The sequence below is a fragment of the Varanus komodoensis genome, unplaced genomic scaffold (genome assembly GCF_004798865.1).
Source record: "Varanus komodoensis strain SLA01 unplaced genomic scaffold, ASM479886v1 scaffold3, whole genome shotgun sequence".
NCBI classification, from domain to species: domain Eukaryota; kingdom Metazoa; phylum Chordata; class Lepidosauria; order Squamata; family Varanidae; genus Varanus; species Varanus komodoensis.
The window spans coordinates 51,600,620-51,626,075 of NW_025335761.1; the positions used below are offsets into that span (position 1 = coordinate 51,600,620).

General features: G+C 46.0%; 1 protein-coding gene across 1 annotated transcript in view; it reads right to left on the bottom strand.

The window, feature by feature from the left end:
• Positions 1-1,948: 1,948 nt before the first annotated feature.
• Positions 1,949-25,456, bottom strand: part of BEGAIN (brain enriched guanylate kinase associated) — a 178,302-nt gene continuing 154,794 nt past the window's right edge. The window contains exons 4-6 of the mRNA XM_044436868.1: positions 16,832-16,939; positions 10,030-10,113; positions 1,949-3,429 (exon numbers count right to left, since the gene is read on the bottom strand). Of these exons, the coding sequence (XP_044292803.1) occupies positions 2,056-3,429; positions 10,030-10,113; positions 16,832-16,939 (1,566 nt within the window). The 3' untranslated portion in view covers positions 1,949-2,055. The remainder of the gene's footprint in view (positions 3,430-10,029; positions 10,114-16,831; positions 16,940-25,456) is intronic.

Below are 25,456 nucleotides of genomic sequence, written 5' to 3' on the forward strand. Positions count from 1 at the left end.
TCTAAATGCCTGAATGGCGTTGGTAAAATTAAAACATGGAAGCACAAAGACAGGACTTCCACAAACACAGGGTGATGGTTATATGGTGCCTACAAATTAAAGCTATTGCAGGCTGCCCAGGGAATGTCGGTTACCGGTGGGACGTGCTGGTTTTGTGTCGTACTTGTGTGCTTCCAAGAAGTGGCTGGTTGGCCGTGTGGGATGCAAGATACTGAACGATGATGATGCCTTTGGTCAGATCCAGACCAAGCCTTTCCTTGCACATTTATTTAAAAAGAAGGAATCAAGAGGAGCTGTCGTATTTTGGCCGTTCTCCATCTGTGCTTGGCCCACCCCTACTGGAATGCGGCTTTCTCAAGCTCCTCTGAATTCGAATACAGCCTTCAGGATGAACTGTGTTTTCCACCCTGTTTTATGTTTTCCCCACTTCACTAGTTCCCTTTTCAACTTTAAATGCCCACATCAGGTCATTGCTGGGCACTCAAAAGAAGTGGGCCTCAGCATAGAATCAGCATGAATTAATTTCTATCCATATATGCAAATGACTAGGTTTAACATTTTAAAAATTAAACATGTGAAATGTAAATTTCCTTGTAGGGTGCCCACCGACGCATTTCTCACTATCTCAAATAAAAAAAATATTCAGTGAATTTGCAGCATTGCATCCCAAGTGAAGAATTGCTGTCCCCCAAGTTAGATCCCATATAGGGGAAGACTTGAGCAAGGGCAGCACCCCCCCCCCCCCACCAGTTGCAATCCCTCTGAAAATCGCCTCCTGCGTGATAACTGAGGTGCTTGGCCGTGGCTGGGGGCAAATCTTTCCATTAGCACTGGTGTACTCACAACTCTGTGCAATAGAACTGGGGTGCTGGGAAATCAATTTGGGAGGGCAGAGGCCTCAGGAAGAAGCCTTGCACTGACCATGGCGTGTGTTCCTCAAGCCCTCCAGAAATTTGGAACTTCAGCTCCCATTAGCCTTGGCTAGCATGGCCCATGGTCAGAGACACTGGAAGCCACAGGTGGGCACCAGGTTGGGGAGTGTGGTATAGATAATGTATAGCTCATCCTATAAAATATAGTACATGCTGGTTCACAGGTTTAGGGACATGTTTTCCATTCCAAACGAACTCAGTTGAATGCACCACTCTAACAATGTCAGCACGAACCTGTTAGGACAATTTTTAATGAGAAGTGGGGGGAAGAGCTGAACATTTCCACTGGTGTCTTTTATTAAGTAATGCAAAATACAGTACTAGTTATGACACTCCATGCATTTTGAGACAATATAAATGCAAGCCTACGGAAAAATAAGTGACAAAGAAACCCTCAATTAATGTTGAGGTAGTGTACAGGGTGCGGAAGTGGAAACACAATGGGACAAATGAACCAAAATATCTGTATCACTTTGTGCACTCGCCTCTCCCCCACCGTTGTTTTTACTCCTAAATACATTTTGTATTAAATAACTCAGTGGGTGATTTTGCTTCCATTTCATTTTAAAAATATACTTCTTTATAACATCACCATTCTCAAACATCTTGCACCGCACACAATGCACATTTCAAAATAATCTTATAGGGATTTGATTTGTCCTTGTGATAAAGGGTTTCCCCCTTCTTTTCTCTCTCCCCTGCTCTCTTTTTTAAAACCCTTTTCCTCCAAGAGTTTAGGCACATGTGGCCTCATGCACAAAAAATAAATAAGAAACCTACTTGAAGGGGACAAAAAATGTCACTCAAAGAGCTTAAGAGTACGAAGGACAGTCTAATAAATACCATTTTTGTTTATAAAAATATCTCAGGGTATAAAAGTGGGCAAAGGGTTGGTATCCAAGATGGAAAAGTCATCGTGTGAAAAGTGCCGTGTAATGTTTTTGTTTGTTTTTCATCAGATTTGGGTTATTTTTCTCCCTTGAAAACAGTACCATTGTCAATATGAATATATATACTTTAGAATAATTCTGTCTCACAAGCCTGCTCTATGCTAGAAGTATCAAAGGGTCACCATTGTCCTCGTGGTCTCTCTCTCTCTCCTTATTGCAACGTTGGAAGATGTTTAATTGAGGAGGGTTCCGTACAGTTGTGCTTTTGTGAGGCTGTCCTTCCGGCTTAAGCCAGTACTTCCAGTCCGCTGAAACTGCTGCTGCTTGCTATGAAGATTTGAATGGCTTCCTTGATCAATGGAAGACTGATGGATCTCCGATGCCTCCATAGAACTCTGGTTGAGGGACTCAGCTGAGCTGTTTGGACTCACGTCAACATACTCTCTTTTCAACACTGGGCTGCCATCCATGCTTTTGCTAGTGCACACCTGGACTGTGATCCGCTCGTTCTTTTTGTCTCTCAGTTCTTTTGTTTTGTAAGAGGACAACTTGTCCTGTTTACAGGTGGTGCTGATGTCAATATTCAGACCACTGTCTGTTCTGAGGAAGCAGGAGTCCACAAGCCTGCTTTGACAGATATCATCTCCTTCGGAGAAGCTGTCTCCTTTGTAACTAGCATAGATAGGGCTCGACCGACTGTCCGCTTTCTTTACGGGGCTTCTGTAGTACTGCTCTGAAAAGCTGCAGGGCGAGAGTCTACCACTGTTTCTGTAAGAATAGGCCCCGATATCTTCCACGCTCAGCTGTCTCCATCGTCCCGGGAGGTCCTCTTCTGACAGATGGGTATCCCTGCACTCACTGCGCATTTGTTGCGAAGCTAAAGCTTGCTGAGTGGCTATGGCGGAGAAGTGGTAAGGCTCGCTTGCATAAGGTGACATAGTCCTGGTGAAGGTCGGGGAGTTCTCGTGGTCATCGGCCAGCTCCATGTGCTGAATGGATTTGGACTTGGCAAACCGTGGGCTCCCCTGGGGGTCATAACCTGAAGATGGCTTTCTTTCAAACATCTCATCCCTGCTGCTCAGGTAGATCGCTTGCTGAGAGGCAGTCAGTGTGCTCGCCTGGGCATTCTCCTTCTCCTCGGAGGTCACACTGAAGCTGGAGTAGGAACTTGAAGTAGGCAGAGAGGTAACATATTCTGGGAAAGCTTCATGGGAGAAGCTGGAATGGAAGCCATCTTCTTCCACTGTGCTGTCTGTAGAATTCTGGGATCTCAGAAACCCTACATCTTTTACTTGCATGTCGACACTCTGCCTTCTCTCCCTTCTTCTCTCGTCTGGGCAGTAAAGAGCTGTATCACTGCAATAGATGTCTGACTTGTACTGAGGTCTTTGGCTGAGCTTTCCAATGGAGTCCTGGAAGGCAAGATCTCTGGCTGATGGGCTTGACAAATGAGAAGAAAGGCTGTTTGGGTCAGGCTTTTCCAGTACTTTAGCAATGACACATGTTGGTATGCTGTCAGCAAAGGACGTATGACACAGAGGTACGGAGAGGCTGCATCCATGCTTCTCCAGGTGGATGCTGACCCGTTCCTGAAAGTCTGATGGCAGCTGTAACAAACAGGAGGAGGGGAAAGAAAGACAAGTGAAACGGTTGTCACAGAAACTTCTTAATCCATAGGCTCTGCGAACCAGAAACTGCAGCTACTGAGGGTGCCAAAATGATTGAAAATTAAAGAATCACTCAAGGAGCTAACCAAGATCAACATGGTCCTGGAAACCTCACTCAATGTAAAAGATGGCCAAGCCTTAGTGGGATACATTCTGGACCAAGGAAGGTAGGGGCCAAGGCTTGCTGTATTGGTTCAGTCAAGCTGCACGAACAACCAACCATATTATTCGACAACACTGGAAAGCAAATAAAACCCCAAATAGGCACAGCGGGTTTCAGGACCACCCTATGGATTTTAGCTGCCTAGGAGCCTTGTCCAGCCAGCACTTCAGATTAGGGGATGCTTAGGAAGAAGCCAAACCACCCATGTCCAAGATGCTTCCTACTTTATTGAATGCACCGTTGAAATATGAATGCAGAATATATACTTGCAAAAGAAAGCTTGCACTCCCTTTTTCAGTGGCCTTACTGGTCCCCCGAAGAGGCCAGGGGATGCTGCATGGGCATCCAAAAGCACCTGGGTGAACAGGACACCGATTCCTCTCCCCAGGCCAAGAACAAAGAGCGTCTCTTGCCACGCAGTGTATAGAATTCTTCTCTCTCCCTGTCTCAGAAGCTGTCAGTAAACAGCAGTTCTAACCCTGCTGCCTGGGAGATGCAGGCAGGGCAAAGCTGCTTCAGTAAAGCAAACCATTTCAGTGCTCACAGCTTTTATCTAAGGAATATACTCAGGGAAAGCAGCCTCAAGGCAATTATATCTGATGCTCTTCCTAACCATCTGAAGCCATGAGGCCTTGGCATGTCTCCAAGAAACCACCCTGGCTTTTGGATGCTGGGAAAGTTTACTACGCTACCTGTTGAAACTAGTAATCTCCTTACTATTCTTCCAGTACAGACCATCCAATACCACTGCCCATGGAAAGTCACATTAGACCAGATTCTAACAGAAAATAAATTCCTTCAACATGAAACTTGGCTGATTAAGGATTTTAGCAATTGATTGATTCGTGTATCTCAACTTATTGCATGGGTTTCAGTAGTTCACAATAAAATACACTTCTTTCCTTGCTTTGCTTCCCTCCTGTTGACCCCAGCCTCCAAACCAATGTGTCATACAGACCAATTGCTGTTCAACAAGGAAGCAAATCTTGCAGCTTGAAAATTATTAATCTTGATAATTGGATGTTTCTATGTTCATTTATTTCCACTCTAAGTGGAAATGCATAGCTTTCGTGCTTTAGGACCAGATGCCAAGGGCATGCCTCTGCTCAATAATTTCCAAGCGCTGGACTCAGCAATGGGCCTGATTATGGTATGAAGAGACAGGCTGAACTGAATAAAAGAGAAACGCAGTTTGTGGATTTTTTCAGCATTGGTGGAGTGGGGTTTTTTTGGTATCGCTGTATAGCAATAAAGCCAAAAATGGTTTTCAGGTAAAAAATGCTGTTACCATGGCAAACAACAACAAGGGGTGCTGTCCATACTGGCAAGACTTTTTTGAATGGCACATGTTACAGAAGCAATGTGCCAATGGATCAGAATTCTAGGAACATATTTATGTTGCTGAACAACCGATGTCCACATAATGTCAAGCCACTAAACCTTTGAATGAAGAAGTGGATTAAAATACATTGGTGCAGCCAAGATTGGTTCTGGAGTAATTCACCATGGACACCTCCCTGCCCCTGAAAAGGTCAGCCTTGTGCCCTGCATATCATGGGTTTCAGCTTTCTGCAGCAGCCAGAATATAAGAACCAGCCCAGGGATTGAGACAGGCCCCTCTTCATTATCTTCATACCCTGCAGGAAGGAATATTAAGTAGAGCGATGTTAAACTGGGGAGAGTTCCAAGTATGGTAGGGGCCCAGTTGCCCAGTCCAGAGGCTTGCATTGATTTTCAGGAAGTCCAAGAAATTAACAGTGTGATCCCAAGAATGTTCTCTGGAGAGACTGGGATTTACTGCCAAGCAGACATGCAATATCCCTCTCTTGGGTGCAGACCTTAAGGTGGGGAGGGGTTTTAGACTGCCAGAGAAGCTGAGAGCCATGCTGCCTGGAGGCCAGACTCTCTCACTAGGCTGGCCTCCGAGCAGGGTCACCCCAGGCAGAAACGTCAAAGCGGAGGCACCTGTCTGAGATGCATCCCGCTCTTTGGGAGGGACGGCCACATCAGCAGAAGAGACTGGAGCTCTCTAATAGTGATTGGGCCAGAGAAACTGCAGAAGGGCAGCTACTGGACAACAGTCGTAGATGAAGGTAGCCCTGGCAAAGCATCTTTCAGAGACAGCTGCAGTGATGGTCAGGCTAACTCTGGTTAGTATTGCACAGAAGGCTGCAATGGTAAGCTCCTGCTGCATTTTCTTTCCTTGAAAACCCTGTGATGAAACAATCCGGAGGTGGTGCCAGAAGATGAGATTCCCAAGTCCAAAGGCATTCAACTAGCTACTCGGAAAGGGCATACGACAAATACGAATAGCGCTGTTGCTAATGGTGCAACTAGATCAAAGCCAAATGCACATGCAATGCCTGGCATGTATTGAGGTGAAAGGAAAGTCCAGTGCCGCACACTTACAATTGGACCATGAAGTGTGAGAAGTATGAATCAAGGCAAACGGGAAGCCATAAAGTGAGAAATGGAATGGTTAAACACTGGAGCACTTGGTGTGAGCTAACTTAGGGGGACTGGAATGGGACATTTCTAGTCAGACAAACCCAAAGACTGATCTGGGGACTGGAAACAAAGCTCTATGAGGAGAGACTGAAAGAACTGGGCATGTTGAGCCTTGGCAAGAGAAGAGTGAGGGGAGATGGGATAGCACTTCCCAAATACCTGAAAGGCTGTCACAGAGAGGAAAGCCAGGATCTCTTCTCAATCATCCCAGGATGCAGGAAATAATGGGAAGCCAGATTCCAGCTGGATATCAGGAAAAAACTTCTGGTCAGTTAGAACCAATGACCTAGGAAATTGTAAGCTCTCCTGCCCTGGAGGCATTCTAGATGCACCTGAACATCCATCTGAGAGGGATGGTTCAGCTGGGAGCCCTGCACTGAGCAGGGGGTTGTATCCAGTCGCCCTCTGGCCCCTTCCAACTCTACCATTCTATGATTCTATAATCCCAGAGACATGATTTGGGAAGAATGCCAAAAGTCAATTCCTGTAGTAGCAAGAAAGAAAAATAAAGGCCCAGATGGATGATAGAAGAAACACAGTTGTTAAGGACAGATGAGAAGCAAAAGCAAAAGAAAGGGGGGCAGAGTCCCGAATGCAACCTTTCAGTGACTATCAGGTAGAGGCGAAAAGAGCTATGACTATGATCGGTGCAAAGAAGCAGGACAACAAAAGGGGAAAAGCAAGGAACCTCTTCCAGAAAATCCAAGGACATTCACACCTAGATTAGGAATGCTGAAGGGGAACATGCTATCTGATCAGGAGAAAATAAAAAGAAGGTGGAAACAATATGTCGCGGGTGGCCAGACTGTGGCTTGCGAGCTGCATGTGCTTTGTGGCTCGCAGTGGTGGCGAAATGCATCAATGCACGACTCTGCTTGAGACCAATTAAAGAGGAGCAAGCAGAAGCACCTTCCTGTGGAGCCGCTATACTAAGGCACCGCCATTCTCTCATCCTCAGCCAGCTGTGGGGATGCCTGTGATTGGCCAATCAGGGCGCCCACCTGGGCCAATGGAAGTGCGGTGCACACAGGAGAAGGGCACAACTGCGAATCCGGTTTAGAGCCAGAACGGCGTGTGCTCCTACCACGACGGGTCCTTTGCTTGGTGTCCCCTTTGCCTTTATAGAAATGGCGTGGATGCAGTGGGACTGGCAGAGCCCACTGGGGAGCAAGGGTTTGCTTCTTAGGTGGCCTGTGTTTCAAAATAGCCAGGAAACTATAAGTCAGTGGCAACCTAGCAACACATAACAAGAGACATGCATGGGATTATGCAGACATTCCAGATTCTGTCTTGAGCACAGCAGAGTGGACGTGTTGTGTCAGTCTAGTTGCACTGGCAATCATAGGCCACGACTCCATACAATCCTTGAGAACCCCCCAAATCTGGCTGTAAATAAGCACGGCCGCTTCTCCCCTCCCACGCACAATTGCACAATGAAAAAGACTATCCAGTCTCTACCTTATACTACAGGGGTGCAGAACCACTTTTGACTGAGGGTTGAATTTCATTTTAGAGCAGTTCTCAGGTCCTGCATTCCAACAGTGGACAGGCCTGCAGGCCAAAGAGGTGGGGCCAGTCTCCTCCCACTGCCCACACCAGCATATTTTTGCCAAAATCTCTATTGTCAGCAATTTAGGGGAGCCACGTCAACTTTTAGGATGCACAAAAGCTCAGGGGAAAAACCGCAAAAGGCAGGAAACCGCTAAAGGATTGGTGCTTGGGGGAAAGGGATGCGGCCGAGGGAGCAGATGTGTCTGTCTGGAGAATCCTGGATTTGATCCATGGGTCTGCCGTAGTCCTTTGAAATGGAGCTGGATGGGAAGGCGAATCATCGCAAAGGTGCAGGCTGCACTGACTTGCCAGTTCAAGCTGATTCCAGAGCTATGTCTGCAAAGTTATTCTGTTCTAACTGTCCTTCTGCTTGTCGAAACATACTATAGAACATGAACAAAGAAAAGATGCCACCAGAAAGCCCCCTTCTGATTAAAGTCCATCTTTGTTGAACAGGCATTCCACATGCCTTTCTTTGACAACCTTTCTAATCTGTGTCCTGAAACACCTCAACGAGTGCTTAATTATCTAACTGATTGACAGCTGACATGCTAATAGAAGGAACACAGAGAGCAGAACAGAAACTATCAGACCCAAATAAAACTCAGTTGTGCTCCAGTTCTGCAGATCAGAAGGGCTTCCTCAACACTACAAAGATGACATGAAACCCTGGATGAGAAAATGCAGCAAAGACATCTCTGTTCTTTTAAAGAATTCTCCAGCTATGCCTCTGCTGTTACCTACCTTCTTCCAGTAAGTTAATAAAGAAAAAGGGTATTGTGACTCACTCTTACTTGAACATATAAACCTGAGAGCTGCTCCTTTTGAATTCTCCATCATTACTGTGTACCAGGTTCTCCAGCCTGCCAGACCATAACCTTAGGTTTGACCTTGAAACTTGTCTGACATGTCCTACCCCAAGGTGCAAACCTGATGGTTGCTCATAATTATTGATAAGTTCATTGATTCTGGACTAGTTCTGACAAGGATGCTTTCCAGTGTCACTCCATGGACATATACCGTGTTTCCCTGAAAATAAGACCTATCCCAAAAATAAGACCTAGTACTATTTTTGGTACTTGCTAAAATATAAGACCTACCCCAAAAATAAGACCTAGCTGTTTTTATTTCCAGGGCCAGAGGGGAACATAAAGAGCCTTTTTAAACTTTATTTTTAAACTTAACTTTAACTTAATACACTGTGTGGTGGAAACATGCTTATGCAGCTCTGCTCCCTCTGCTCCCTGTGGAGGGAGCAGAGCCGCATGAGCCAATGCTTCCTCTATAGCGCCGGCTCCTGTCACAGGCAGAGTGATACCAAATGTACATATATTAATGCTGTTGTACATGAATAAGTGTGGATTGTTGCACACATTAAAAAATAAAATAAAAAATAAGACCTACCCTGAAAATAAGACCTAGTGTGTTTTTGTGAGCCAAAAAAATCTAAGGCAGTGTCTTATTTTCGGGGAAACACGGTAACCATGGGAAACTGTCACTGTTGTATTCCATGGTTATTTCTCCAACCAGATCAAGTGCCTGGGGGCTGCTGCCCGTCTCAGGTTAGAAATTCATAGATGCCCACAGAACCCAACCAAGATACATTCTACCTCAATTTGTTCCCAACCCATCTCTTTGAATGTTTCATCTGTACAGCAAACAAGCAGCTGGTTTTATGGCTTCCATATTCTTACAAGATCTAAATAACGGGCGTCCACAGGAACTGACCATGCTGTACAAGACTAAGACTTCCTCTAGCCCATTCTTATGTCCTCAGAATAGCCAATTAGAAGCATTTGGAAAGCTCACAAGAACGAGATGGACTGCCCCAGTCTAGGCAAGAACATCTGGCAGAGTTGACTTCAAATACCCCTTGTAGGAGAATACTGAAAATACTGCTGCCCGCACCAAACCCAGGGGCACACTGGGCTTGCTGGACTTTCATCAGCTTTCAGACTTGGCCTTTCAGCCACTGGCTTTCCACAGGACTTCCTTTACTTCCACCCAATCCTCACTGCTTAGTCACCCAGCCATCCCAATCTAGGACTCCAGCCGATCACTCCTTCTCCATTCTTTTTAGTGTGTGTGGCCCCATATTCTGGTGCAGCACTGATGCTTAATTAGTGTACCCTGGTTTCCTACTGGTTTTCTTGTCCTTGCCCAGTGCAGTCTGTCCATCTTTCTGCCTGCTCTCTTTGGGGGTCTTCTTGCCTACACACTATATCAGGCAGCCCATCCTGCCCTCTCTTTTCCGTTGATCTTGAGAAACAGAGGCAGGTCATTTTAGCAAATGGCAGAGATGTGTTCATTTACATTACCTCAGAAAGCTTATGCGCCCTGTCGTAATTCTTGCTACACTGGAGCAGCTGAGCAGCTAAATTGCAATCCTTTCTATAGAGCTCCTGCAAAGACAACATAAAATGATAGGTATGACATTGAGAGAGGTATTTAGAAGACTGATGTCTACAGAGGGAGGTATTATGTGCCCATGTTCTGGGAGAGTGCAGAACATACATATTGTTTTATAGCTCAGTGGCAGAAAGCTAGTCGTGGCCCTCAAGAACTTCATGGGCTGGGGGAGAGCACATGCTGCAGTGGAGCTTTCCACACGCCAGTGCCCTCTTGATGTTTTGGACTCCACTGCACAGCAGCACCAGGCAGCTCAGTCAACAGTCAAGAATGGTAGGAGCTGCTGTCTGGAGGCCAACAGGCGGGAAAGCTGTTCTAGAGAGATACGCAGGCCAGTGTATGCTTTAGGGCTGCCCCATTTAATCTGGCATGTGATGGGCAGACCAATATTGGCCGTGTCAGAAGGGAAAACAAGGAGAATATCAAGGGGTTTCTTATCATCACAGCCAAGTATAACAATGACAGATGCCTTGAGTCGATGGCAAGTGTATAATTAAAGCTATCTTGTAACATTGTTTATTTTAGTTACTCAACATAATGTCATAAAACAGACCACTAATGCCTGAACATCAGTATAGGACCTTATTATCTTATGCAGCAATTTCAGTGTTCAAAATGAAAATGACAAACATAACAATATACATTGCGTTTCCAGAAAGCCACTTGACCTTCATTGTTCTTTGCTGTCCCCAGAAGCTCTTGTTTTTCTCCACAAATGCTTATTTGGGAAAACCGAAAGCAACACTGATTGAAGGTCATTTGGATACATGATTTGGGCATCACAGAAAATATGAGCAAATGCAGTTCACAGTATTTTTTCTACTTATTATAGACAGAGCGTTAAAAAAATTATGAACAGATGTCAACCTGGAAAGAAATCAAAATGTGCAGCAGGAGCTCCAGCAGTGGCAGGCAGCACAAGTCAGAACTGGCCAGATTCTTAGTCATCCCTTCAACATCCTTTTGGGTGACATGCCTGACCAAACCAACCAGCCTCTTTTATTTTCCTTCCAGAATGAAGAGAAATGCTGAAATGCAACTCAAGGGCTCATTCAAATGAATGATAAATTCCAGACCCTGGATTCAGATCTTCATGGAAGCATTGTGCACCTGTGACAGGACTTCACACGATCTCCTGAGCCTGTGGTTAGGACTTTAGGTCACACTAAGTATGGATGAACCGGTCGTGTTTGATTCTGCTGTTTCTCATTTTTCCTGTATCAAGTGCATTCTGTCCCAATTCTGCATCCGTTTGTGATTTTCTTTTAAAAATTCTGCACAACATTCATATACATTTTGTCATATTATATGCAGGCAATTTCCTTAAGATATATTTGTGTGTAATTTTTGATTACTAGCCAAGTTCTTATATGCAGGTTTTTTGATCTGGAAACTCTTTTGAAAAATGCAGATAACATTTAACTCTGTTCCTGTTTGTGTATGAATTTGGACAGTGCAAATTTGGTAAGTTCACAGAGAAGAATGCAAGCTGAACAAATTTGTCCCCCAGCCCTAATCGTGATTTCTTGTAACTGCGGGGCCAGCAGGTTTTGATCAAACTAAAAAATCCACATAAAGCCACAGTGTCATGACTGGGAGCACAGGGAGTTCTGCTGGAATCAGCTATTTGCACTCAATTACAAGCACTTGTAGAATGCACAGCTGTGCCAAAAAATCCAGTCTGGCCTGTACTTGGTGCATACTATGTAGGAATTGGATCTTATATGACCCTTTGAGCTTATGACACCCAGGGGAAAGCCAGTTCATCCCAGCCAAAAATTACCCCAGGCTCAAACCTTCAAATTAATGGGTAACTGACTACCGACTGTGAAAGTGTTGCTCTGACCTTGACTCTTTTTTCCAATTTCCCAAAAACACAAGTGAGCTTTGCATCGATGGCTGAAAGAGTCGTTACCATTCATTTCACCCCAAAGACTGAATTCCAGGAAAATCAAAACTTTCATCTCTTGTGATTTGGCTGACTGGTAATAACTGTGATAGCGCTGCCCCAGCTACTTAGCTACAGAACGTTAGCAAAATAGTCCGCTCGACTGTTCTCGTACACCATGGTTAAATATGGGGTTTTCCTTCACATGCAGCTTTTAACTTGAATGCATTTAGTTCCATGCACTTGAAAAGCTACATCTCCTAGCATCATGGGGCATAGGGTGCTCCTCCAACCCTGCTGCCTGGAGTTTGATAGAACAGTCACTCCTTCCCCCTGCAGCCAATGCAAAAAGAGCCATGCTGGCTGCCTCTCCGAGAATGAAATGCACCTTGGAAAGGGGGCATGCCAAGGACTGAGAGGGGAAGAGGCTGGGTCTGTCTGCCTATGCTGAGTCACATCCACTCCCCAGCTTCCTGCCTTCCCTTGAGTTTTATCACAATGGCTGAAAATGGCCATCTAGGTAAAAATCACAGGACAAAGTGCAGCAGTGGAAGAAATCAAAGAATCACAGAAGAGTAGCGTTGGGAGTGGCCAGAGGGCCACTGCGTCCAACCCCCGCTTGGTGCAGGATCCCCAGTTAAAGCAACCAGCACAGGTGGCTGTCCATCACCGCTACCGCATCTGCTCCAGCCATCCAGGACGTGAGCGATGTAAGGCACTGCTTCCTTGCATGTAGAAACCCTTTGCAGATGCCACCTGAACAGCCTGCATTAACCAAAGGACCTCTGTTTGCCCCAGGAGAATCCTGGTGTGGATCCAAAAAGGAGTTAAGGGAGCTTACAAGAGGGACGTTCTCAGTCCCGGCACCTCCCTACCAGTGGTGCAGGCGGAGCTTCTTGGCCTTAGGCAGAGGCTTGAGCTGTGCAGCACACACTGGACGTCTTGCTCCTCTCCCCTCCGATCTTTGCATACTGTGCTTTACAGTCACCTCTGGATTCCTGATATGGTAGAGTGTTTTCCCCATTCTGGAAAACATCAATAATGCTCTGAGCTTGCAGAGTTTTACTTTTCAAACTCACCAGAATCATTGCAGGGTGCAGGACACAGCAAAATGGGCTCAAGCTGCAGGAACTTGAGATTCCAGTTGGTCCTCAGGAAAACCTTCCTGATGGTTAGACTGCAATGGAAGCCACGACCCAGGGAGGTGGTGGGCTCTCCCACTCCGGAGGCATTGCAGAGGCTGCTGGCAGCCGCCTGCGAGGGATGCTTCAACTAGGAGTCCTGCACTGCGCAGGGGGTTGGACCTGAAGGCCCTCTGGCCCCTTCCAACTCTACCATTCTGTGGTGCTGAGGTTCTTACCTCAATGACTCTTACCCCCATTGTGCTCATGGCAATAAAAGGTGCTTGCTTCCACTGTCCTATTGCTGAACAAACTTGTTGGGGATGAATAGTGAGGTGCTGTGGAGATGAGCATCTGTAACAATGCCCAGCTGGCCACCCGCAGTCTATAACGCATTTCAACAACAGGGAGCCCTCGTGCTGATGCCAGGCATCTTGGAGCATCTGCTCTGCAAGCTGACTCAGTCCCGGGCATCTCCAGGTGACCCAGAAAAGAATCCTGCCTACAATCCTGCAGAGCTGTTGCCAGTCTGTGTTAACAGTTCTGGCCAATTCCAGGCTGAGTCAGCTTCCTTTGTTCCCAGAGGTGTTCCTCTGCATGCCTACCTTTCCCCGGAATGCAGGCCTCTAAGCGTTGACCCTAGATCCAGTTCTGTTTATATTTAACATTACTATTAAGAATATTTATATCCAGCCTTTTTACCTGCAGGGAACCCAAGGTGGATTACATAATCCTCCTCCTCCTCTCCATCTTATCCTCACAACAACCCTGTGAGTGAGCTTAAGCTAAGAATCAGGGGCTTGCTGAGTGAGGACTAGAACTCAGATCCCCCGAGTCCCAGCCCAGCACTCTCATGGCAGGTTCTCCCTGTCCTGGCTGCCTCACAGCCTCCTACAGTCACTCATGTTTTCCCTGAAGCTTCTCCAGATGGTCAGATATTCCTCCTGAACAATATAAGACCGGGGACGTGGATGAATTATGCTGGTGGAGGAGTGGCAGAAAAGGTGCCTTCTCTTCAGTTAATTCACCTTAGGATCCAAACCTGAACTGGGGTAATTTGCCCTCTCCCGAGCAGTTCCCCCACCACCCTGTGGTCCACCCCACCTTGGTCAGAAGGGTTCTCCAAGACGTGCAGTTGATGCAGGGGCAAAGAAGGGGAGGAAAGCAGGCCTTCTGTGAGCTTTCTTAAGGCTGTGACTCTACAGCTTCTGACCTGCAAGCAAGCCTCATTCAGTACAATGGGATTTACAGAGTTGATATGTGTCAGATTGCATCATAAGCTGAGATTCAAGCCAAAAGGCCAAGGGAATGTTGAGCAGAAATCAAAGGAAGCCTTAAGCTCAGGATCAAATATGTTCTGTGGGGCCCGCAAAGGACAGATGGGTGCTGTTTACCTCAACCAGTGTAGCTTGCGGGAAGTGTTCTTGAATGACAACAAAAAAGATTATTTTGAGCTGAATGTGCCGTGGGCACCTGTGTTCTTCAAGTCAGTAGACTGTTGTTTATCATTATTATCAAGAATTACTTCAGGCCTGATTCACACATGTAAACAGCACTGCAATCACTCCTTGAAAATGCAGCTGCAGGGTTAGTCTCTTTTCTTGGCTGTCATGGAAAACCTCACCCTTGAATGGTGTTCTTTCACAGCTAGAAGTTTAATTTTTATTTATTGATAATATTATACCCCATTCTTTTTCCTCCCAAGAACTGAAGGCAGCTTATATAAGTCTCCTTCTCCTCTCCATCTTATCCTCACAACAACCTGTGAGGTAGGTTGGGCTGAGAATCTGCAGCTGGGCCGATGACACCCAGTGAGTTCCATGGCTGAGCAGGGCCTAGAACCTGGATCTCCTGATTCCCAGTCCAAGTTCCCACACCACACCATCCATACACATGCCTGGCCAGGTGGAAAAGCTGCCACATCCTTGCAATTCATAGTCCGTGCCCCACCCATTTTTGGTCACATGCGTGACTCAAGACCTTGTGGCTTTGCCCTTGTGCATAAACACCTTCATCTTCGAGCAGAAGCACACCCTGAACTGTTCATTTACTCGGTCCAGGACAAAAGGCACCAAAGAGCCATTGACTGCAGAAGCACTTTTCAGCAGAAGGTCGGAGAGAAGGCGGTTAAATTCGGAGGTCAAAAGTTGGAGGAGATGTGAACAGACTCAGGGCTAAGCAACACATTCTACTCCACGGCACGCAATGCCATCCCACTGGCTCTTATTCAATGGATTTAAATATCTGCTTGCCATCATGGCTGTATGTTATGAGCCTTACTCTCTGTGTGTGTGGTTGGGGAGTGTAAAAGCCATTGTTTCTGGGTGTTTAGTATATGGTGGGAATCTCTCCCTCTCTCTTGCCATTTCTCCATTCCAGATCCCTCCACCCCAAAACAGCTCCCATGCCATACACTTGCAGGTTACATGTACTTTTGGCCCAGTAGCAGATACAAAAGGTCCTACAGGAACAGACCAAGACATTTTGGTGCGTGGGAAAGGCAATCCAAACAGTGTTAGTCATGCTGGTATTATATTAAAGATAAACTAGAGAAAGTCCAGTTTAGAGGTTGGAGCACTGGACTGAGGAGATCCAGGTTACAGTCTCCACTTGGCCATTGGCTGGGCCAGTCCCTGATGCTTAGCCTGATCTACTTCGCAGGTTTGTTGCGAGGATAAGCTGGAGAGGAGGAAGACTGTGCAAAACAGTCCAGGTTCCTCGCAGGAGGAAGGCCGGCAGGCAGGCAGGCTATACACGTAACAATGAAGAAAGACATCAACTCTGATGGTACCCCTAAATCACTTGAGATGGGTAAGGTAGGGGTGGTGAAACTGGCCCTGGTCATTTGCAGAAATGCCCTATTAGCCAGGGAGAAGAAAGTTTGATTGCTCAAAGGGGTTAATTGGAAATGACAAGCTCTTTTCTTAAGAGCTATCCAACGTTAATTGCAATTCTTCAATTCCAAGTGGAGTCCGGGAGAGTTCCCCATACTGGTTCAAAAATAAACCAACGGTGTTTTGTTTTAGACTGGTTCAAAGACTGAGTTCACTTCATTCAGGTACTGAACCTGGGTCAAGAATTGGAAAGGTGAGGTCTCTGAACTCCCAGTGGCTCTCAAGAAATGGCTCTAACACTGTGGAAGGAGATGAATTTTGCTGGCATAGCACCCCCTTAGGCATGCATTTTGCTTGCTAAATATAGGAACAATAGGTGCAGTGGTGTTTCAAATAAGCATCTTTATATTTTGATAAAAAGGAAAGCAAACAGTCAATTCCTTTTTTGTTTCTTGGCAGAACTGGCTGATGTTTGCAGGGATAGTTGCCCCTCCACAGAAGACTGAGTCTGACAAGTTTCCACTGAAAAGGTGCAGAAGTTTTTGGGCAAAAACAGCTTTGGCATTTTGCAGGTATTTCACAGATGCACCCTTGTCCTGCTGTACTCCTTGTGGAACTCCACTTAGCCTCAGAGAAAGCCGCAGAGATGCTCCAAATCTGCTTGGACTTCCACCAAATCTGACACACATTCATAATTAGAAGAAACAGGTTTTTAAATAACAGAGATCAGTGGAATAGTAAAAAATAGAGTAATTAATCAATCACAGGAGAAGAGCAACTATTGGCTTTGCAGTCTTTCTGATCACTCAATCCGTATTTTTATCTTGATACACAATCACAAGTAACAGACACTATTCAAAGTACTTACATTATCTTCTGACAACTTATCGATTGTCACCTTGGCTTCTATCAAATGGTTATTGAGGGCTATTATTTCGTGGCTTAAAGCTCTTTTTTCTTCTTCATAATGTTGACCCTGTGTACAAAAACAATTCAATGAGCATTCTTTTCCCTCCATTTTTCCAAGCAAACCCTGTTGTAGATTGTTCTTTTCCAGGCTAAAGAAGAATGATAAGAAATGACATTTCTTCCCTACCTAATATTCCCTTTCTTCTATTAGGGTCACTTTCTAATTAAATAACATATGCTGAAGAACTAAAAAACCCATGCTACAAAAGGTGGAAACCTTGACTTGGTCTGGGTTATTTTTACATATTGGTTCATTCAGATTCCAGAGTTGGACATGTGAAATTGGCCTGGACTATTTGCTGATGTATCTTTCTCCTTCACTGGCAGGGAAGTATATTCAGTTTTCCTTCCTTCCTTCCGTCCTTCCTTCCTTCTTTTGTCACTCATTCATTCAGGCCATACTTGGCATTCATATAGCAGGTCATATTTAAGTTTCCAATCTGAAAGTAGCTTTTGAATAGAATTGCCAGCTGAACTGTTTGGAAAGACAGACTACTGATTTCAAAGCTACTGAGAATTCGGTCCTCTTCTCGCTCTTCCTTTTCTCCCACCAGCTTGTGCATGCTGTCACTCTGTCTAATCTTTTCCCCAGGGCTATGGGTACCCAGTGTAGGGATTGGGCCCAATAATGTTGCAGACAGATCCCAAGAAATTGTGGGAACTGATTCTGAGCCGTATGGGGAAGGGGGAGGTGTTGTTAAGTGGGACCAGCTGACCAGTGAGAATAACAAAGACAGAGAGGAGAAAACCAGGCCGTCTTCTATTCTTACAAAGCATAGCTAAGCTGTGACTTCTGAAGCTGTGTGAATGCAGGCTCCTAACAAAGATGGGGAGATGTGACCCAGCAGTTTGGAGTCCGATGGAAAATGGGCCAATGCAGGGTCAAAAGGCACTCACAGAGACTTGCAGCCAGAGCAGCTGACTGTGTGGAGAGACCCCCTTTCAGGTGGGACTTGGTGGCTCCATGTGAGAAGGTTGGACCATAGGAGACAGTGCTCTTTCTGTGGCCACTCTCTGTCATGAAGTTCCAGCTCAGAGAACTGAGGTACTGTGCTCTGCAAAGTCTCTCTGGAACTTTGGTCTCTTTTTACTGCAAGAGGATACTGTCTGTAACCTGAGGCAAAGTTTGCTTGTTTGCAGTTTCCATAAATGTAGAGAAATGCAACTTGACTACAAAGAAATCTGGGAGCCAATTACACAACTTCCAGTACTTGTTTATGTACAAACATGGTTTTTGTTATTTTCCCCAAGACTTCTTTAGTGTCTAATTATACTGCACAAGTTGAACAAAGGAAGTGTCTCTGGGGATGATGGATACATGGAGAGTATCTATGCAGGAAACCAACTGTGGAGCTTGCTTAACTGACACAGGGCCTTTCTTCCTAAACTATCAGCATACAACATGGTTCTGAAACACCTGCCACATCTGGATTGATGTATTCAAGACTCTTGGAACAGGTGTTTTCTGGAAAAGCTCAAAGAACTGAGCCACATGATTGCAGAAACACATGGTGTTTTTTATTTGTTCATTTAGGATGATGCTTTGGCTGTTTTTAAGGGTAGGCAGTATACAAGATGAAAATGATGCAAAGCAAATACAATAGAAAATCAATTGGTCCACATTCAATGCAATGCTATAAAATAGATACGACCTATAAAATCTGCAGTCCGCAGACACTGCCAAGGCCAGCAGAACCAGGTGGGGCTTCAGAGACATCCTGAAGGCTTGCAGATAAGGAGCCTGATGCATCCTGGAGAGAAGCTGCTTCCAAAGGTGTGGAGCCACCTTTGGGCCTCAACAGTCCAGCTGCCCTTAATAGAGGACAGGTGAGAAAGGTCTCTGCCAATAACCTTGGAGCAGGTACCAGAGGAAGCCTGCCTTTGCTCAGTTCAGCTGTTCCGTTCAGACTGTATGTGAAGGAACTGCTCTTCATCTACCTATATCTGCATTTCCTGTATAAAAAGGGGTTTTGAGGCTCACCTTCTTCTGGACATCATAATTTGCTATGCAAAGAACCCAAAAGGAAAGGCACTGGTGGAGCTGCCAGGTGGGTGTCTGGCCACAGTCCTCACCAAACCAATCCATGCGTGCAAATCAACTCCTCTCCTACACTGAAGCAGGACTATTGGTGGTACGTGACTGGCTGGGAATTAATAACATTTGCCTTGGTGATCCGTTATCAGTTGATGGCATTGGGTTGGAGTATGTAGATCAAATGTCCACTGCTTAAGGGTCCCTTCAATATAATTTGTTTTCCAGTCAAATAACACCCCCCATTAAAAAGCGGGAGCAAGTTTTATTGAGCTAGATACAAATTTAGCTATACTTTGAGCAGACCAAATGAAATTAGTGGGTGTCATGTTAGCTATGATTTCACTGGGTCTACTTGAAGTTAGACTAAATCTGCATTCAGCCAGTGAAAGCAGACTGGTCTCGATTTCTCTAGCTAGAGTTTTGCCACATGTGGGGTGCTTGCAAAGACCGAATTAGGTTATCCATTCAGCCCACTCATCACTTTCAGGATGGGTGGATTTGCTACATCTGCAAAACAGGCTGTGTATCTTGAAAGGTCTTGGGATCAGAAATATCCTCACTGCGTGTCCCCCACCCCCACAATTGTCCAGAGCATATTTTTCAGATTTCTTGGCAGGCAGGAATAAATATTTCAGTAAGGGGGCATGCAACATTCGGCAAGGACCAAATTCCTGCTCTTAGTTATTCATAGTTAAATAGCAACAAGAAGTATACCTTAAGGTTGTTTACCATGCTATATACTTGCATGCCTCTCAATGGCTGTGACATGGTAATGATGCCAGATAACACCCCCTTTTCTGAAGCAAAAGTTGACTATGGCGTGTGAGTGTAAGCAGACCTGAGAATGGCATGTGCATATTATAGATAAACCTATAATCTAGAACAGTGGGGACAGTGGGTAAGACCCCATTTTCCAGTTTAGGCCCTCCAACCCTTTGCTTTTGAGACCTGGAGTGCAATTCCTCATCTCGTCTTCAGAAATATTTGCTGCCCACTGTTCACCACACCAAGTCAGCTTGGTGTCCTTGCTTATTTATTGATTGTACTTCCCCGAGGTAGCTGACTTCTCAAGAGTGCTCCATCATATATCAAACATCCATAAAACCACTTTCTAGAATGAAGACATATCATTAAAACAGGAGAAGTCTGAACAGTACAGATCTTCAGCTGTTAAAAGCCATTTGAACTAACAAAATGATCACGGTTTTCTTAACAGCCAGCTCAGTAGGGGCCAAAGGCGTGTCTCTTGTGAAAGGAGTTCCACAAACACGGAGCCACCACTGAAAGGGGCCTGCCTGCCCTGCCTGCCAGTGGCTTACATCCCGCTAGCCATCTCTGTCTGTTCCAGGTTCCAACCAATGTGCAAGTTTTTGCTGGCCAAGAAGTCATGGAACTCCAGGGGCCTGAAGGCCCTTGGGTGAGGCACCTTCATGGCTCCCCTCTTCCAGCAAGGCAACCTCCTCACTGCCTTGGCCACCAGCTCCTATTGCTCTGCATCCTGTCAGTCACCTGCTTGCAGGAAGACTGAGAGCAAGAGGGCAGTGGTTTCCCATCTCCTTCTCCGGGCCAGAAGGAGAGGCAGGGGATCCAGCAGACTGCAGTGGAGAAGGAGAGGGGCAGGTCCAGGGACTTCCTGCCTGTGGACCCCTGCTGGGGCGTAGACCCTTGGCAGGAGCCCAACCATACCTTGCCTTGGTAGCAGCCAACTGAGTGGCCCCGGCTATATCCTATGGGTTACATTCCACAAATGAACATAGGTGGCAAACCTCTGTTTCTTTCACATACGTACACAATGACTAATAAAAATCTTTGGAATGAAATGACATTAAAGAATTTGGACTGAGGAGCTACTTTCATTTTCCCACAAATGAAGAATTCCCTACTGGAAGGTGCACAATAAAGTAAAATGCACTTCCCCAAAGGCAGTGCTCCTGGCACTGGTTGTTTTGGTGAACTAGTTTTAATGCACAGGCCTCTGCCTTCCAAAATCAGAACTGAAACCTTCTGCCTTTCCTGCTCTTTCCCTGCAGGCATGTTGGTTTTGCCACTTTCTCTTCTGTTTCATCCGAATGTGCGCTCCCACAAGCAGCAACTCCGGTCTCCCTTTCGGGAAGCTTTGCTTGCGTTTTGAGAGCTGTCTGGAATGGACATGAATATTTGCCTTTGTGGAAATGTATTTTGTCCGTGTTCTCTTTGATAAGCAAAGCTAAGGGCAGTGGTACAGTGAAGCCATTTTCAAGCGAGTTCTATATTCTTATGGGGGTCTCCTTTAGGGTGTCAGCTGCATTAAATCAGTTCTGAGGCATACCGCTACTATTTCTCCCTCCTTCCATTCCTTAAAAGGGCTTCAACATTCTTGACAGGTGAGCCTGAGAGCACCTGCCCAAATCTGAGGTGGCCTGCAGCAGCCCTTCTGCACACCCCTCACCAAAGGTGGGTGGCAACTGAGGAGGAGGGATGCATTGTACTGAGCCTCTCAAGAATCCAGTTTGCACCTACCCGTTGGACGTCTTCCGGTGCTTGTTGCTCTCTAAGAAAATGAGCTGAGCCCAAAGGAAGCCTGCAAGCATTTTCAGATGCCCAGCAACCTCCCCCAGCAGCCATTCCTGGCAGCCAATCGTCTCCCCCACTGGCTGCTGATGGTGGTGGTGGCGTGAGGGGAAAGGGACACACCAGCTGCCATCTCTGGCGGCCAACCTCCTTCCAAGTTGCTGTTGCCAGTGGCAGCGGTGGATGCAGAAGAATGCACCGCATGTGGGGCTTGGTTCCTGCTGAGCCCCGCTCAAACCCTGGGCACACTGGCCAGGAACTTGGACTCTGGAGGAGTCTGGGAAGCCCAAACCAGGGAATGCAGCAGATTTTTCACCCAAAGAGGATTCCTTGTACATCCCTGCACCCTTCTGCAGTTGTGAAATGAACAACCCAGAGAGGCTTGTTTACACTGTGGTCTTTTTTTGGGACCAGGAGAAGCCCTTAAGCTTCATTTTCCATGTTAGAGCTGGAACTGGTTTTAAAATGTTTGCACTGCTGCTAGGATCTCTTGGGTTATTATTTTTATTTGATACAGTAGTTCTGAACCTTTAAATGCCTATTTTGTATTTCATTGTGTTGTTATTTTATGGCTTTAATTGTTGTGAACTGCCCAGAGAGTTTTGGCTATTAGATGTTAAATTAATAAACAAATAAAAATTATCTCTGTCAACCCCAAATTAGAGGGTGGGGAAAAATCTCTGAGCATGAGTTGTTTTTCATTTCAAACACACTTAGGCACAATCCTATGGCCTCCTAATCTTGCCTGGGAAGCCATAGGATTCTTTGGAGAGCCAGTTCTGTGACCCTATGCGCTTGGAGATGGGACTCAGAAGGCTGGATTCCTCCCAGCCTCTTGCAGCTGCTGTGGAAAGTACCATGCAGGCTGCCCCCCTCGTTGCAGCAGAGCCTTGGAGAAAGCAAAAACCAGGAGGTTGGGGGTGGAAAAGACTGGGGCAGAGGGCCAGCCTCCCTCTCTCCCTTTGCAGTGCTTTATCTGGATGGCTGAAAACGGCCATCTAGATAAAATGCAGTGTGTGAGACACGGCGGTGCTGGGAATTGCTGCTGCACTGCCTGGCTCATGCCACCGGATGCTCGGAGGCTCAGCCCCTGGTGTCAGAGGCTTCCAAGCATTTGCCATGGCTGGGACTGGACTGCATCTTGAAATCAGAACATCATCGTGACTACAGGAATCAAATCTCTGGCAGTCGTCCGAGTGACCCTATGCTATGAAAATGAAACTTGTAGGATTTAGGACAGCAGAAGAGGGCAGATGTTTGGAACTCAGATTCCCGGGAGACTTTGCCAGACTTTGGTCAGGGATGCTGGGTGCTGGAGTCCAACCTCTGAGATCTGCTGGCCATACTTCACTCTTCCCAGGGTCTTGCATGCACCCATACTGTGTAGTCTTTCATTAGTGCAGTCTGCATCATTTATACCTGACAGCACTGGGAGCTATTTGTCCTGCGGGCCTTGAACAAATATAAAGGTTAATTATCCCCCTGCACGGAGCAAAGGCAATGAGAAAAGCATTATTAAAACTGAAAAGTGGTGAACAGCTCCCACTGCGCAGCTCTTGGGTGATTTTAAAATATAGAAGATTTTACAGTGCAGGAGAAAATACACAAAACAGGTTTATGCTTTGCTCTCAGAAGTGGGGGCTGTACACACCTTCGGCACAGATTTAATGTATGTTGCACTTATTAACTGAAGAAGGGCAATTATGGGAGTGCCAGAGGAAGTTGCTCCTCTTTGCAAACAAGCTGAAGGTGCACGAGTTGAAAACAGCAGGGTGTTTGGTTGCCTCGACTTCATCCCCGTGAAAAGACACCCCTGCCTTGTTTCAGGTGATTCAGTTCCATGGGGAAATGGGGAGAGCACATTAGACAGACAAACTGGCTCAGGAGATTTTCTGCCTAGAAGGAAGCGGGTGTTGAAACAGGTCAGGTCCAGGGTAGAAAGGCCAGGGTAAGTAAACAGTGCTTCCCAATGCTTCCCCAGAGATGCCTTTAAAAGGTTATAAGAACAGGATGCCACAAGTGAGCCTGCAAAGGAGAAATAAAACAGCAATGTATACTTTAACAAGAGCTGAGTAACTGACCCAGATAGTAATACAAAATTGTTTTAGTGGCTTGTTTGCAGGGAAGGAAGAGCTGGGTGAAAGTTGCATTTGTGGCACCTTGTCCTAGAGCCTGGAAATCAACCAGCTGGAGCCAAATGCAAAACTGTGGCTTAAAAAGAAGGTGGGCATGCACTTAGAATTAAGGGACAGGGCACTTCTGAGGGCAGTGCGGTATAGTGGTTAGAGTGCTGGACTAGGACTTGGGGATCTGGGTTTTATTCCCCACTTAGCCATGAAGGTCATTAGGTGACTTTGTGCCAGTCACTGACTCCCAGCCTAACCTACCTCACAGGATTATTCTGAGGATAAAATGGAGGGGGAAAAGATCATGAAATTCAACTTTGGCTCCTTGGAGGAGAAAACATGTGTGGATCTAAAAGTAATGAAGGAAGGAAGGAAGGAAGGAAGGAAGGAAGGAAGGAAGGAAGGAAGGAAGGAAGGATTTTATCCCAGAAATTTGTTTGCATTACTAGAATTGACCTCATAGTGGCCCAGTTTTCATGGGTTAAAAACAAAAAAAAAAAAAAAACAGGGATTTTGAAGAAACACAACCCAAGCGGCAGAGGGCTTTTGGGTTTTGGTGAATGGAGCAGCATGCTGATGAGTTCCAAGTGAATCAGCTGAGCAACCTGGAGGGACTCTGCTCAGCAGGTCATGTGAATGGGGAGAGACGAGCCAGAGTTGGAAGCCAGGGTTGACCTAACTATGGGACTTGAGTCATGCCCACGTGCAGGAGAGGTAATCCGACGTGGATTTGTTCATGAAAAAAGCCATGTTTCCCTTTAGACCCCTGGGTCATTGTGATCAGGGAACCAGGCTAGCTCTTTGAAAGAAAAGTCGACACTGGTTTTCCCCTCAAGCTCTCTTCATTTCAGCAGCCTAATACGTGAAAAAGAAAAATAATGTTGTGGTGATGAATTGAGAAACAGAAATTCTCAACAAACTACTCTGAAGCACCCAGGAATCCCTCAGGAGACCCCAACAGGGCTGCTGCCCAGCTCTGCCTCAAAGCATCTGCCTGCAACTTGTGGGTTAGGACCCAAAGGCCATGGCTTGAATGAAGGAATTTAATTAATTAATTTCTATACTGTCCAGTAAGTGAAGCTGTCTGGTAGACTGCAGTACGGGTGCAATTTTAGCTTTATGTCGAAAAGGGTAAACATAACAACGAAGTTGGAGGGCAGAGAAGAGGTATGATGGAGAGAGGGCAGGGCTTAGACCAGGGTGGCCCAGCTTGCTCAGCTGAAGAGCCACGTATGGTCAATGTCAGTTGTTGGAGAGCTCCGGACAGTGGCTGTGGGTGGCAAGGAGCAAGTGGGTGTCCCGTGAGTGCCCAGGGGTGGCGAGCTGCAAAAGGGCCGCCTGTGGCTGCTGAGCCTCAGCTTGGCCACCCTGGCATAGACGAGGCATCTCTACTAAGCTGGATTGGATGACACTTTGCTAGGCCATACACAGAAAGAGCTAAGATCTTGGGAGAGACTGCATCTTGACCTGTGCATGTTGAATGGTAAGTATGGTGTCTATATTTGCATGAGAGTGACTATCATTCCTCCATACCAGCTGTGCCCCAGAAGGATACTGAGCCCAAAAGCATTCTTGTGGGGTGGCCATGTATCTCACTGGGCAGGGGACAGTCCTCTGTTTGACGGTATCCTCTGAAGGTTCGTTCAGTCTATCAGAAAGGAGAGGCATCAGAGCCTTCCCTGCTATGGTGAGATGTACTGGATGTCTAGTTATTTATTTAAAACTTTTTGTATCCTGCCCTTTATAGTGTCTCAGGGTGGCGATAACATAAAAAAATAATCGTAACTAGTTATATCATAGTTATTTCTAAATC